At 51.7% G+C, this 13,950-nt stretch overlaps 7 protein-coding genes across 7 annotated transcripts; 6 read left to right on the forward strand and 1 right to left on the reverse strand.

Annotated features, from left to right (window-relative positions):
• Positions 1–15: 15 nt before the first annotated feature.
• On the reverse strand, positions 16–1,002 carry LBRM_12_0010 (hypothetical protein; the record flags this gene model as incomplete). The annotated part of the gene is made up of 1 exon (XM_001563001.1): positions 16–1,002. The coding sequence occupies one exon, from the start codon at positions 1,000–1,002 to the stop codon at positions 16–18; it is 987 nt and encodes a 328-aa protein (XP_001563051.1).
• A 4,511-nt stretch (positions 1,003–5,513) lies between these two features.
• Positions 5,514–6,419, forward strand: LBRM_12_0020 (putative translation initiation factor EIF-2b alpha subunit; the record flags this gene model as incomplete). Its single annotated transcript, XM_001563002.1, has 1 exon — positions 5,514–6,419. The coding sequence occupies one exon, from the start codon at positions 5,514–5,516 to the stop codon at positions 6,417–6,419; it is 906 nt and encodes a 301-aa protein (XP_001563052.1).
• A 605-nt stretch (positions 6,420–7,024) lies between these two features.
• On the forward strand, positions 7,025–7,495 carry LBRM_12_0030 (conserved hypothetical protein; the record flags this gene model as incomplete). The annotated part of the gene is made up of 1 exon (XM_001563003.1): positions 7,025–7,495. One exon carries the CDS (start codon positions 7,025–7,027, stop codon positions 7,493–7,495), a length of 471 nt encoding a protein of 156 aa, XP_001563053.1.
• Positions 7,496–7,887: 392 nt separating this feature from the next.
• Positions 7,888–8,739, forward strand: LBRM_12_0040 (putative proteasome beta-1 subunit; the record flags this gene model as incomplete). Its single annotated transcript, XM_001563004.1, has 1 exon — positions 7,888–8,739. The coding sequence occupies one exon, from the start codon at positions 7,888–7,890 to the stop codon at positions 8,737–8,739; it is 852 nt and encodes a 283-aa protein (XP_001563054.1).
• Positions 8,740–9,239: 500 nt separating this feature from the next.
• LBRM_12_0050 (conserved hypothetical protein) lies at positions 9,240–10,736 on the forward strand (the record flags this gene model as incomplete). Its single annotated transcript, XM_001563005.1, has 1 exon — positions 9,240–10,736. The coding sequence occupies one exon, from the start codon at positions 9,240–9,242 to the stop codon at positions 10,734–10,736; it is 1,497 nt and encodes a 498-aa protein (XP_001563055.1).
• A 599-nt stretch (positions 10,737–11,335) lies between these two features.
• On the forward strand, positions 11,336–11,659 carry LBRM_12_0060 (conserved hypothetical protein; the record flags this gene model as incomplete). The annotated part of the gene is made up of 1 exon (XM_001563006.1): positions 11,336–11,659. One exon carries the CDS (start codon positions 11,336–11,338, stop codon positions 11,657–11,659), a length of 324 nt encoding a protein of 107 aa, XP_001563056.1.
• A 375-nt stretch (positions 11,660–12,034) lies between these two features.
• Positions 12,035–13,303, forward strand: LBRM_12_0070 (conserved hypothetical protein; the record flags this gene model as incomplete). The annotated part of the gene is made up of 1 exon (XM_001563007.1): positions 12,035–13,303. One exon carries the CDS (start codon positions 12,035–12,037, stop codon positions 13,301–13,303), a length of 1,269 nt encoding a protein of 422 aa, XP_001563057.1.
• Positions 13,304–13,950: the final 647 nt, after the last annotated feature.

A 13,950-nucleotide genomic window follows, 5' to 3' on the forward strand; every position in this document is an offset into this window, starting at 1 on the left:
CCGAGACGTCTGCTCTTACTGGGACTCTTCCGTGAGGGCACCGAAGCTGCTCATATCCAGGGCGGCGACTTGCGAGCCATCTGCTCCGATGATGGGTGCGTACGGCGCGCCGCCTTCCAGGAGATCGCTGCCGTCTCTTGGCGGTGTCCGAAAAATATCTCGTGGGCGTGTTGTGTGCGTGCCTCCTCCTTCGATCCTTTGGGTGGTGCTCCGCTGCTTCTCGTTCTCAGCCGCTTCAAGTGTGATACGGTTAAGGTGTGCGAGTCGTTCCGTTTCCGGAACGAGAGGTGCGTCCAGCCGTTTCAACACTTTACGCCATTGTCGCATCCCTCCTGCGACGGATTCGGCGACTTGCACATTGAAGGCAAGCAATCGCGACGAGCACGTCTCATCGACAAAAATGGACAGCCATTCGGCAATTCTCTCATCGGCGCTCATTTCTTGTGCCTCTGGTCCGGACAGACCGAGTAGAATTGTCGCCGTTGCCGCGGCCATTGGGGACATCTGGTTCGCCAGGATCGCCGATTCGACCTTGGTTTTATATCCCTCCAATGGGTCCTTTGTCGCTTTGATCTTCGCCCGGGCTTCTTTCCGCTTATCCTCCATGTCCATCACCTCTTGGAGTTCCTTGTCTGCGAAGATATTGTGAGCCTCCATCATCTCCTTCTTGACGTCTATTGATGGGGCTCCTTTTTCGCCGGCTTTTTCCCACAAGGAGTCCGCCATTGCCGCTGTCATTTCCAGGAACTCGCTTGTGTTCGTTTTGCCCTCCATGTATTGCTTTTTTGCAATTTCCGCCATGGAACGGGTTGCCTTGTGCGCAAGGTAAACTTTTAGTGTCCTGTCCAGCTCTGCCTCTGTGAGGCGTTCCTGTTTGTCGGACATTTGTGATGTGTGTGAGTGGGAGGAAAGGGAAAACGTGCGCTTGTGTCGCAGGGACTCGAGTATGTGTCGGGAGGATCGCTTAACGTTGTGTAGTCGTTTTTTCGTCGCGGGCCGCATCAACACTTAGAGTGGATTACTTCATTTATGAATAACACATTAGAGAAGAAATAAAGGGACAATAGAAAGTAATCATTCATAACAGAAACACATATTTCCGACCTGTGGCCATAATTTCCAATCGGGAAACATTATGGCACCCAGTCTGTATATTTCGCAAATCCATCACCACATCCCACCAACCACCCCCATCCCCCTTCCAGTTCTTTTGCCCAGACAAATTAACCCGGCCAACTATAAGGTCAAGTGCCATTCGATTGCCTTTGTGGTTTTGCACGCCGCCAATGGAACCCTAACCCTAACCCTAACCCTAACCCTAACCCTAACCCTAACCCTAACCCTAACCCTAACCCTAACCCTAACCCTAACCCTAATGCCACCGTCCTGTGTGATAGGGTGCTCGCGAAGATATGATTTCTTGAAGACAAGTAAAGGGCGAGAAGGGAGAAAGATTTGTGGAAGGCAGATGGGTATGGAGAGAGTCTTCGCGACCCCATTGGGAAGCGGCAAGGCAGGCACGCAACCACGACCGCGGCGCCGCGTCATGATTATGCCGCCGGTCCCCTCTACCGCGCTCGGTCGCGTGAGGAGCACATCAAGTCGTCTTGGACTTCTTTTGTGTGCTTTTTCTTATGGCTTGGCACCGGTACCGGGGAAGCCTCCCCCACCGGGTGCCCATTCATTACGGTCAGAGGGCGGCATGCCAAACGGACATGCGGGGAGTCGCCAGAAGAAAGGAAACGAGTCGGTCAGCCGCCGAAAAAACAATCAAACTACAAGCGCCAGCACCAGCGGGGCACGCAGGGACGCACGTACACGAATCCAGGCGGCGCTGCGGTCGCCAAATCTACAAAAACGGAAGCTACAGAACCCGAAGGGATCGCTGGGAACAATCGGGAACCCATGCCGCAGAGGAAACTACAAAGTCAAAACTACAAACGCACAAAAGTAGAAAAACAGGGTGGGCTGAAAAGAAAAGGGGAACTGGGTGGATGATGGGCGCGCCCACTCGCTTCCAATCGTGTCGTCCGCGAGGGTCTGTGCTGTCCAAACCCGTTCCCGCACCTGGCTCGTCGCGGTTCAAGGTTTCACCTCGCCAACTCCGAGTCTCGGGGCGACGCTGGGTCCGACATCCGCATAAAACCAGGGCCGAGACCCTGTTTGAAAACGGTGCATCTCGTGCGCCTTCGGGGACGAGTCCCCAGGTGAAGACCGTTAGGGTCCATTCTCAGGGAAGGGAGAAAACAGCTTAGCGCCAGGCGCCTGCCATCAGGAAGGAAAAACAAGAGACAATGAACAATGATTAAAAATGAGAAATTAAAAATGAGAAATCACTTCAAAATTTACCTGAAACGAAAGCCATTCATGTTAGGAAAAAATACAACTCGCAAAAATACAACTCGCCTCCTGCGTTGGTAGGCTCAACTTGCGGTTCGTCCACGCCGTGGTCGGCACCCGCACCCTCCCGCGGTTCCCGGAGCACACACACACCTCCGCGGAGGGAAACCGGTTCGCCGTTCTGTGGCCTTCCGGTCCGTTCCGGACATCCGAGAGATTCATGTCTAGGGTTGGGTGGGTGGGCGTTTTTCCGTCGCTGGCCGCATGAACTCCACTTAGTGTGATTACTATATACATTTGGAGAAGAGATAGAGGGACAACAGTAAAGTAAGAATCCATAGAAACAGATGCAAGTACATATTTGCCGACCTGTGGCCATAATTTCCAATCGGGAAACATTATGGTACACAGACGGTCACACATCACAAGTGGAAGTGAGGAGTCGGTTTCCGAGACACACACACTCACTCAGGATTCCTTTTCCACGGATACAAGAAACCGATTCAGCTATCGGTCAAATTTCCCAGATCCAACACCACATCCCACCAACCCCCCCCCTATAAGGTCAAGTGCCATTCGATTGCCTTTGTGGTTTTACACGCCGCCAATTGAACCCTAGCCCGTGTACCCTAGCTCTGTCGCTTTATAAAAGTATGCGCGTCCGATTTCATGGGTAAAGCGAAGAGTGGGCTGGCAATGAATAATTTGGGAAATGCGGACCATTTTCTTGAGAAGGTGAGGAGTGAAGACTGCTAGAACTAGCGTTTGAGGAGGCGGAGGCCTTTTTACTCTTTGAATGTTTGTTTGTGCAGCGCACGATTGGTGCTTGATGGTGCCTTTTATCGCTTTCCCGAAGGCGTATCTTCGATCCGCGTTGACATTTCTGGTGTTTTCCTACGGAACCTAGCTGAGATTTGTTTATTCCACATGAATTTGATGTGGCGGGGTGCTGTTTTTGGACTCCTTTTTTTCATTTTCCTTCAGCGCTACGATGTGGATCATAGCCTCTTGTAAATCACTGCTTTTCCCATGATCACGATTCCGTAAGTTTTATTGGCCAATGCTGATGCAGGTGGCGCGAAGAACGCGGTACGTGACAACCGGGCTTCCGGGGCCAGCAGCGTTTGTTCTTGCCCAAGCTGAAACGCGGGGACTTACGAGGCACGAAAGGAAGCCCTATGGCGGGCCTCGTTGTAGGGCTGCCGTGAACAATCCGCAGCTTTGTGTTTACACATGTGCCGAAGGGAGCGTTTCTGTTGCGATGAAAACTGCGAGCATGGTCTTTCTTCTGCCTTCAAAGAAGCGCGAGGGTGAGATTCCACGGGCTGTGATAATCACCTCTTGAGAGCTTTTTGTTCATCCGGAGCTATTTTGGTGTGGTTCAAAGCTTTTTTACCGGCCCTTACGGGGCCAGGGGGGTGCGCAGTATCATGTCCTGCATTTTTTGTGCTATCGGCGGCAACCGCATGCGCTGTTTTCTGGAGACATCTGCGGCACGAAGTTGGATTCACAGAGGGGGGGCCTCATACCGTTTAAGTGGCCGGCCGGCGTTGCATGCGGTCATTATGTTACCCTCACATTATTTAAAACTGAAGCTGGGAATTGTTTTTCTTGTTGGCCACCACTGCCTACCCTTTGTGGTGCGTAAGTGGTTGATTGGGGTTCGGCAGCATGCCATTTATGTAACCCCGGATCGTTCCGAACGTGCTGTGCGCGCCCTTTTGGTAGGGAAGAGGGATGATGGGTGGTCCTGCTGGGCCCTGGGGTGCGTGATTTGATACATAGTGTTTCCCACATTATTTTTTAGAGGTGCGTGGTGCGCACCCTTTTTCACTCACCCATGGAGTGAACCGTGCTATTTTACACTCATTTTTCTCACATCCTCTGGCTGCACGTTCGCGCCAGTAGGTAATATAGTGTTGGCAGTCGAGCCCATTTATCGCTTGGAGGGCTCCTGACCCCGATGGTGTTACTGCGCAGAATGGAATGATGTGCAGATTCCCGAGCTCGCCGCATGTTAGTTGGCGTTGTTTTGTTGCTCTTGCAAGTGAAACTGTGAGATGGTCAGGAAGGTTGTCAACTCATCTCTTTCATCTCTTGACGTCTCATCGACTTTTCTTTTCCTCTCTGTTTATATTGAAAAAACGCTTCATTTGTGTGTAGAGGTTACAAATGAATACTGCATTCATTCTTGTGGACACAAGAACTGGTTTTCACTTGGCTTCCAGAAATCTGAATGCAGTGAATTCAGAAATAAGGAGCAAAGAGGCCTTGGCTGTGTTGTGTACTACAATCTTTCTTCAATGGACATGTGTTGATGAGAATTCTAGCGGCGTTGCCTCGAAGGGTACTTCGTCTGCCTTTGTGGCTGAGACGCAACTGAGTAACAGCACATGTGGCGATGTGCAGTACTTTCATTTCAAAGGGTCGTTTTTGTGTGTTGTCTTTTCGAGAAGGCGGCACGATCTCTACACACGCTTTGCAGAGTACATGGTGGAGGAAGCGGTCTGCGGTCGGACACGTGAGCTGAGCGCAGGAGCATACATTAGGAAGTGTGCAGAAGTGGTTTTGAGAGAAGGCGTGTGTGCTATCTTTGGAAGGGCAGGTGTCACTGACTACGCAGTTTTTGTGCACGGAGGGCGGTCTTCTATTCACCTTGGTGGGGGCTTTTTAAGGGATAGGAGCGACTCTCTCAAGGCCCTTATTTCTCGCTCTTGTTGCTCTGGCGTGCACGTTTCAGGCGAACTAGCGTATTTTGTGGATCGAAGGGGTGACTCTGCGTATGCGGTTGTTACGGTGGGTGTATCTGTCGAGTGCTTCGAAGCGCTTATCGGCGATTCAATTCTCGCTTCGTGGGCGTTGACTTTGTGTGATAGTGCAAAGTCGTAGTGCATGAAGAAAAAAAAAAACTGACTATTCCGTATATCCAATGCGCTGAAGAAGGTGCATGTTTGGTTTGCAGTGGATAAAGATCGTTTTTTGGTCTATTACGAAATAGACTAGGGATCTTGCTGGTAATACTAGGACGCCGATTGTACCTTGTACTCTAGTTTGGATTCTTCTTTCTCGCCTTCTCTTGTTAGTTAAGAGTTACTTTGGTGTGTGTGTGTGTGTGCGTGTGTGTGTGGCTTTGATTGTGTATTTAGGAACCCCTATATGTGTGGAAAAAAAAGATGGATGTCCCAAGCGACGATTACGATGTGAGTATTATGATAGAGGCAATTCACGAAGTGCAAGCTGTTCTGACCTCTCGCCAGTTTGCTACCTTTTCCGAGGTAGACACCGAGATTGCAAAGACACTTAAACGGTATGAAGCTTTCGGTGATGGTTTCGAGCGATTTCACGTGAGCTTGACTAAAGATGTTCTGCAGTCGAACGATTTACAGAAGAGTCTCAAGGATATGGATAAGCGATGCCGAGATCGTCTAAAGGACTGTGAGTCTAGTCAGAAAGACCAGATTAATGATATCCTGCCGTTTATCCGTAAGTCATCCGCGATTCTCGTTCACGGATCGGGTAATTTACTGGCACTCACTATTGCCTGCTCTATTCAGGAGCATGAGGGCGTCCGCTTTTACATCTGCGAAGGGAGACCAGCACGCAAGGGTTACCCTAACGGCTCTGGCGAGCAACTGCTAAAAAGGGTGCTTGCAACACCAGAGGGAACACGGCTAAAAGATAAGCTGCATCGGTACTGCACGATTGTGCCTGACAGCGGTGTGAGCTCGGTGATGAATAATGTTGACTTTGTTGTGATGGGTGCGAACTGTGTGACGGAGCACGGTGGACTGGTTCACTCTACAGGCTCCCTTCAGATCTCCATCGTGGCCGCCTTCCGAAATGTTCCGTGCTACGTCCTGTGTGAGACCTTTAAGTTTGCGCACATTTTCCCTTTAGGCACTGACGATCTGAAACAGCCTGAGGATGGTGTGGGGCAAGTGGTTCCTTTGGTGGAGTTTGTGCCACCATCCATGATCACGCTGATCTTCTCTGAGCAAGGTATTATGCCCCCGTCTGCAGTGGCAGACGAGATGTTTCGCTTTCACACAGCTCCTTCTGCTCCAGGAAAGCAGCGATAAGAGAGCAACCGTGTGGAGTGTGACGTGTGATGTGTGTCGGTGTGGTATTTTTTCCGCAAATTTTTTCTTTTGGGAAGTCTTATCGTTTAGTGCTACTCGCACGATTTATGTCTGTTGTGCTAAAGCAACTTTGCTGATGCTCTTTTCAGCATCGCAGAGCCCCTGTTACTCCGCGCATGTTGCTTGGATTAGCTGCATTAGGTGAAGAGCATACTTGCGTGAGGTCTTCTTCTGCATGGAAAAATAGTGATGCGACACATGTGCTTATTATTTTGAGCCTGACTCTTACTCATCATTCTTCTCGCTTTTTTTCTTTGCTCTCGGTCGCCTAAATATGCGCTTACGGCTGGCTTTCAAGGAAAGTTTCCTGATGCTTTCGCGTGGAAGAAGAACGAGATATTTATAAGCTTTGCAATCAAGGTATCCACATGCCGTGTAACTGTCGCCAAGGAACTGCACTCCACAGTCATGTGGACGACCAACTGGCAAGCGAGGGAGTCTTTGGTATCGGGGTTCCCTTGAACGATGCCGTAGATATTAGTGCTATTCAACTCTGGAATAGCCGAAACACACCCGCCGAAGCAGGCAGGCTTTTTGATCTGAGCATGTCATCGAACCAGGACCCGATCTGCAGTGACGATGATCAGGAACTGCTGATTTCCGCCCCGCTTTCGTCTCTGTGCCGCATTAAGGGTATCTCGGTTGTGGCACCGGCGAACGATACTGCGCCGTCACGAGTCAAGATCTTTGTCAACCTCGTCAGTGTGTCAGGGTTTTGCTCTGTTCGGCGGCTGGTTCCACAGGAGCAGCTGCAGCTTGCGGACGGTGGCTGCGAGGATCGTATCATCTACAGGGTGAATGCGACCAAATTCTCGGCGGTCTCCTCGCTTACCTTCTTCTTCGATGAGAGCTACAATGGCGAGGAGACAAACGTGCTGCGCATCGAACTTTTTGGTGAAAATACAGGCAAGTCTACGCAGCAACAGGTGGCAACGAATATTGTATACGAGGCTCGCGGAAATCCGGCAGATCACCAGAGCGGGGAAAACAAGAAGTCGCTGTTCGAGGTCAGATGAGAAAGAGAGAGGATGGCATGTAGGTGTCTGCCGCTGCTTTGCCTATTTGACGGCTGTACTCTGTTCTGCAGAGAGGATACAATGCGCGTCTTTGTCGAGCTAAAGAAGTGAAAAAGGGAGTTGTGTTTTTTGTGCCCTCTTTTGGTGACGCTCTAGAGGACCTGCTCGTTGCCAGTCACTGTATCCCCGATATAGCCGCAGCGTTTTGCGGCCATGGTAGTGTTTCCATTTCTTTCACTTCTCACAGCTGTCACATTTTCTTCCCTCTTTTCTGTTCTTGCTGCTTGCTCAGTGCATACAGTCTTCCTCAGTTGATTTATACAGCTTTTTTGCTTCTTATCTGTCCTTGCACTGGTTCTCACATCTGACTGAAGAGAAAAGAAAGCGAAAAGATGCTCCAGCGGCCTGATCATACCCTTCTGCAGGATCCATCGTATCCGAAAGACACAAGGCAGAAGCTGACGGAGAATGGCCCAGCACAGGCGGCCAAGGAACTGTTTCCGGCGGATGCTGCCGTCATTGATCCGCAGCTAAGCGAGGCTGTCTCGCTAGGCACAACGATTCTCGCGGTCTCGTACAAGGGTGGTGTTGTGCTGGCCGCGGACTCGCGCACGTCGTCGGGCACATATGTCGTAAATCGGGCCAGCAACAAGCTAACGAAGCTAACCAAGAAGATTTACTGCTGCCGTAGTGGTTCTGCCGCAGATACACAGGCGCTCGCTGAGCGCGTGTCAAACTACTTAGGTAGCTATCAGACAGACGTTGGCACAGAAGTGAACGTTGCCACGGCAGCGAACCTGTTTCATAAGATGTGCTACATGAACAGATGGAACATCTCTGCGGGTATTATTGTCGCGGGGTACGACCCCATCAACGGCGGCTCAGTGTACAGCATCCCATCTGGGGGCTCGTGCGTGAAGCTTGACTACGCACTTGGCGGCAGCGGCTCTATCTTTCTGTACTCTTTTTTTGATGCCAACTACAAACCGGATATGTCGAAGAGCGAGTGCGTTGCCTTCTGCCAGCGCGCTGTCGCGCACGCGTTCAGCCGCGACGGCTCCAGCGGCGGTCTGATCCGCACCATCACCCTTGATGCTGGCGAGCCAGAACACCAGACGATCCCGTGGAACACCGCGCCCTACTGTATGGAGAAGGACCCCAAATATCAGCAGCAGGCTGTGCTGCACCAATCTCTCAGCAGCAGCGCAAAGGTTACTGGAAATTGCATGTCTTCTATATCGTGAAAGCAGACGCTGTTGCATGCACCTCCGTTTTTCCTTTGTATCTGCCCTTTGTAGGTGGAGTCTTTTTTTCTTTTGCCTTTTCGAACCCTCTAGGAATTGAACGTTGAAATGGTGGTGAAAAGCGGCCGTATGAATGAAGAAGAGATCCTGTAAATCTTTTGAGTAGACTGATAGGGTGTCGCGTGACTTTGGCAGCGTATGCAGGCGGGTTTATGCTCCACCTATACCCCTGCTGCGCGAAATAACGACGCAGCATGTCGTCTATTCTCTAGCTATAGTTATTGATGAAAAGCGTCCCTTGTGGTGCCCGGTTTTTGCGGTAGTACCTCCAGTGTGTTCGTGATCATGTAGCTGTCGAAAGTGAAAGTACCCGTGCCTCTCGACCGCTGCTTCTCCGCTTCCCTCATGGCCTTTTTTTTTTTGATCCTCATGTCGATTTTGTTTCCGGCTGATGTTCTGATAGCCCAACTCCTGTATCGTAGCACTTCTGTGCGCTAGCAATGAGAGGACAGCTTGGGCGAAAAGGCGTGGCGGCCCTTTACGCCGGCCCAACAATCACCTCCTACACGGATGCGTGTGAAGCCCCAGTGGCCATGTGGGAAGGCGCAATTCCGCTGAAGCATGAGCGTGTAGTTAAAAATGGCATTGCCACCCATGTAGTGAAGAAAACATACGCCCATCCGCCAGAAATTCATCCGACCAACCTAAGCTTCAATGACATCGATTCCATGTACTGCCTGGGAAACGATGAGCTGATCAAGTACTTCCCAGAGGGCGTGGGCGGAAAGGTGATGCAGCTCATGCCCCCAAGTCATCCACGCGGTTTCCTGTACCGGAAGCAGAGTCACCTCCTTAATTGCTTCATTGATAAGCTTCCCTTCTGGCAAAGCAAGGAGAGGGCGCTGCGCTCTCTCACGAACGGGCGACCCGGATTCATTATGGATGGTCCGACTGGGAGCGGCAAGAGCGCACTGCTCTGTCAGGCAGTGCACTACGCACGCTCTCGCAATATCATTACCCTCTACATCTCTAACGCGAAAGCATGGACGCACGGGGAGTGGTGCTGGCCCAGCACGATCCTGCCAGGCTTCTTCGATGCACCTGATGCAGGACGAGAGTTTCTTCGCACAGTGGCAGAAGCAAATCGGCCTCTCCTGCAGACGTGGGAGCTGAGGGTGACGCCGCAGGACTTACCTCTAGAGCAAGGCGAGAAGCAGCCACGCTCCCTCTATGACCTTTGTGAGTGGGGTCACCGCGCTGTTGCGCCAGCGTCTATTGACCGTCAGAGTGTGTGTATCAAGTTTTTCTTCGACGAGGTCAGCGCCGAGAAAACGAAGCCGATTGTCATCGCCGTGGACGGGTGGAATCTGTTTTCTCACGAGACGCACTTCCGATACCCACACCCCGACTTCCTACGCACTTTGACTACGCTGAACGACGGGTCGACGGACGTTGACTTGTATCCACAAGAGCTACCTCGCATTCCGGCGTCGCGACTGAGCTTTGTGCGCGGTCTCAACAAACTGATTCTCTCAAAGCAGGACCCCAACAAGTTTTTCATCACTTGCACCACGCGTGACTTTAAGCCCTTTGACGGCATCAGCGGATTCACCGATGTGGAGAACGACCGTTTTAAGAACAGCCTCGACGAGTACGCGCCGTATGATCCAGAGAAGGACTCCTTTTTTCACCCTATCGAGGTGGACAACTTTACTGAGTACGAGTACAGGGCGTTCCTCCGTTTCATCATCAACTCTGGCGAGTTAGCTGGCCTCGGCTGGGGCCCGATGTGGCACTACTCAAGCGACTTTGAGCGGAAGTTGTACAAGATCGACTTTATGTCAGATCGCAACCCGCAGAGGGTGGTCAATCACTATCACCAAGAGCTCGTGTGGCGTTACGAGTACAAGCGCACGCGGCAGAAGCAGTACCTGCTAGCGCGACGCAAGATGTGGCAAGGCGCCGAGGTGTCTTACGGACTGCACAACGGCAAGTGAGAAGCACGCGCCTCTCCTCAGTGCGGCGGAAGCGAGTTTGTCTCGTAGCTGTTCACATGCTTTTTGTGTATGCCTATTTATTTCCTTTTGAGTAGTTCTTCTTGGAGTGGCTGTGAGGTGTGCGTTGCAGTGGCGACTGCAGACGTTGCTGCGGACGTCTACAGAATAAAAACAATTCTATGCTGTTCGTCCCGGACGCAATCCGAGTTAGGCCCGGACTCCACTGAGGGTAGCTCCTTAAGTGATCTGCAGGTGCACGCGGCTGTGCCGATGAAGCAAAAGGATGTGGACAGTGTTTTGGGGGCTCCGTCGAAGAACGTGGTACCGCGCCGCCCTCGCGGTGCTCGATCCAAAACCCAAAGGAAGGGCCTGACTTTTGCGTATTCCGACCCATCATATGTTTGGTGTCCATTTACCTCTCAAACGTGACGAAAGCCTCTCTGCTCTCTGTTTTCCCTCTCATCTGCAAATTGATAAGGGAAGAAAAATAGGACGCGCTGCTGCTTCCCTGCTCCTTGACAAAGCAGGTAACAAGCGAGGGTACAGCCCGTTGCCTCTCTTCCGAGCCATGCTAACCGGAAAGCAGCCGCGGAACCATAATGCCGAAACGTGACAAAAGGCGCACAGCGCTGGTGCAACAAAACTTTGACAGCTTGAAGAGGTTCTATGCAATTTCGCCCTTTGTGGCTGCGGAGCGAGCGGCTCTCCCACCTGTTTACTCTGGGGCGTACAGTCGGCGTGCCGCGATGAATTGCTACCACATTGTAGGCTCCTCACGGGAACAGATTGTCTCGGACGCCATGCGCACCTTCACCCCATCCACATGTACGACGGAGGTGATGAAGTTATACCTAGAGGTGGCAGCACTCGTGTCGCTTTACTTCGATACGAAAGAGCAGCTGCTTGCGCTGCCAGATGTTTGACGATCGCTTTCAAGTGGGCAGGGCACCTTCCGAAAAAAAAAAAAAGATGCTATATTTCGTATGCAAAGAGTCGACGTGTTTCTGGTTTCACACATCCTGCATCGTGGGCCCACTTCCTCCACATACCTTGGTGCACACGAAGGGGGTTTGGCCGTCATGAAGGCCGCTACCGGTACTCGCCTGTGCATGATGTCTTTCGTTGTCGAGGACATGGACTGTAAATGATCGAGCTGCACGTTGTATCCTTCCCGCTCCAACACCACCTTTTACACCGTGAACTTCTTTTCCCTTTTCTACACCGTTTCTACTTGCCATGTCACTTCTCTCGCTAATGAGCTTGTCGTGTTTCCTCAAAGACAGTGCTAATGCCTGAGTATGGCGAAGTCACTGGAAAGCACCAGTAATGCTTCCGACGAGCTAGTAGTCTGGAAAGCTGCAGAGCGAGTTAGACAAGGCGCCTCTTTACACCTATCAAGGGTAGCTCTCTGTATCGCCTCTGCCACGGAACTGCTGAAAGGCAAGACAAAGCTGGTGGAGCGGGTCTCCGGGGACACGATTGTGTTTGGCCCTCTTCGCGGCCACGCCACCGACTTTGCCAATATTCTGTTAACGAAAGTGCTTCCTAATCGTTGCGTCAGCAATATTGTTTTCTTGGGTAACTACATCGATGGGGCACACCAGTCGCTGGGTGTTCTGTACCTAATCTCGACGCTCATTGTCTGCTCTCGGTTCCGCATTGTACCTCTCATCGGCAAGCACGAAATGATGTACCCTGTCCAGCCGGAGAGCTTCGGTTCTCTTCGAAACGAGATGCTTCTGTGCTGCACGCGCGAACGCCAGCCGCTGGAGCAGTACGAGGGTGCCATGAGGGCGTTCTTTTCAGTTCTTCCCGTTGTGTGCGTGGTGGAGAACAAGTTTTTCTGTGTCGCTGGTGGACCCTCCTCGGGGTTTCGCACGTTGGAGGAGATGGAGGTGATAACGGTGACGCAGGAGGCGCTGAAAGAGTTTGTCTTGAATGAGCCAATGGATGAGGATGAGGAGCGTATCGCTGGCGGAAGCGCTTTTGTCGCCTTACAGGGGAGAGAGCTGGCGTTCCGCTATACATTCAACGCTGCCTGTAACTTCCTGAGCCGCAACAAATTGGCGATGTTTATCGTGGGCATGGAGTACCATACAAGCCTTCCAGACTACAGCAGCTTTACTCGACCTAACCACTACAAAGAATCAATCTATTTCCCCGGATACATTCTAGGTCGCATCTATCCAGAGACACAGTTGCCGGCAGTGCTGTCGGTGTTCTCTGCCCCGTCGTTCTGCGGGGTGAACCGCAACAACGCGTGCATCGCCGAGATCACAGCCAAGCGGTTGGAGGTACAGGAGCTGAGCGTTTATGCGAACCGCCCTCTTGTGACGCCTGGAACACAAGATCACGCGTTCTCGTGGGCGGAGCCGATGCTGGAGCGTGCAGTCGTAGCTATCACACGCGAGATCATTTTTGGAGGCAAGGAGGATGCCGCTCCTGATGTCGATGCTCGCCATAAGCGCTTGGAGGAAGTTGCTGTGGCGAAGATGCGGCGTATGGGTATGCTGCTGCGGATGTACAACATCCCTCTTCCCGATATACCCAAGCTTACGCTCGACTGATGCGGCCACAGTGCTTCTTTCTCGTGTGTGTGTGTGTGTGTGTGTGGGCGTGTATCTGTGCGCTGTGCTTTATGTTAGCAATTGCTTTTCTTGGTGTAACGTTCTGTTTCCGCCTTTGGAGGTGGTGTACATTTCTTACTTTTTGTGGGGAGCCTTGAGAGGGTCTGGCATGTGCGCGTGTGGCTCTGCGTAGATTGCTGCTGACGCTCACTTCCCATGCATTCTTGTTGTATAAACGCCGCTGTATACGGTGGCTGTCTCACTGAGAGGCTTACGAGTGGGTTTGACAGTGTATGTACATTGCTTCTTAGGTGTGAATGTCCTTGTCTATCTCCCTGAACGCTCGTTCTCTGCACAAAGCGAAAGAACCTCGTGCATGTGCTATGGTGCCTGCCGTGAAAGTGAATCTTTCTGCGCTTTCTTATCTCTGCTGCTCCACGGACTGTGCCATCCCACCACTGTTTTCCATCGACCACTCCCGTACTCGAATCTCGATTCCCTCACTTCTCGTGTGTAGCTTTATCCGCTGCTACACGTCATTGCACAGAGTTTCAGGTTCCTGCGTCTAGCGAGAGCATACTTAGTCTCTTCCCCTGCACCTTGACTTTCTCCAGAACGCGATTTTCCACCTAGTATAACCAGTTGAA

Source organism: Leishmania braziliensis, chromosome 12 (genome assembly GCF_000002845.2).
Source record: "Leishmania braziliensis MHOM/BR/75/M2904 complete genome, chromosome 12".
NCBI lineage: Eukaryota > Euglenozoa > Kinetoplastea > Trypanosomatida > Trypanosomatidae > Leishmania > Leishmania braziliensis.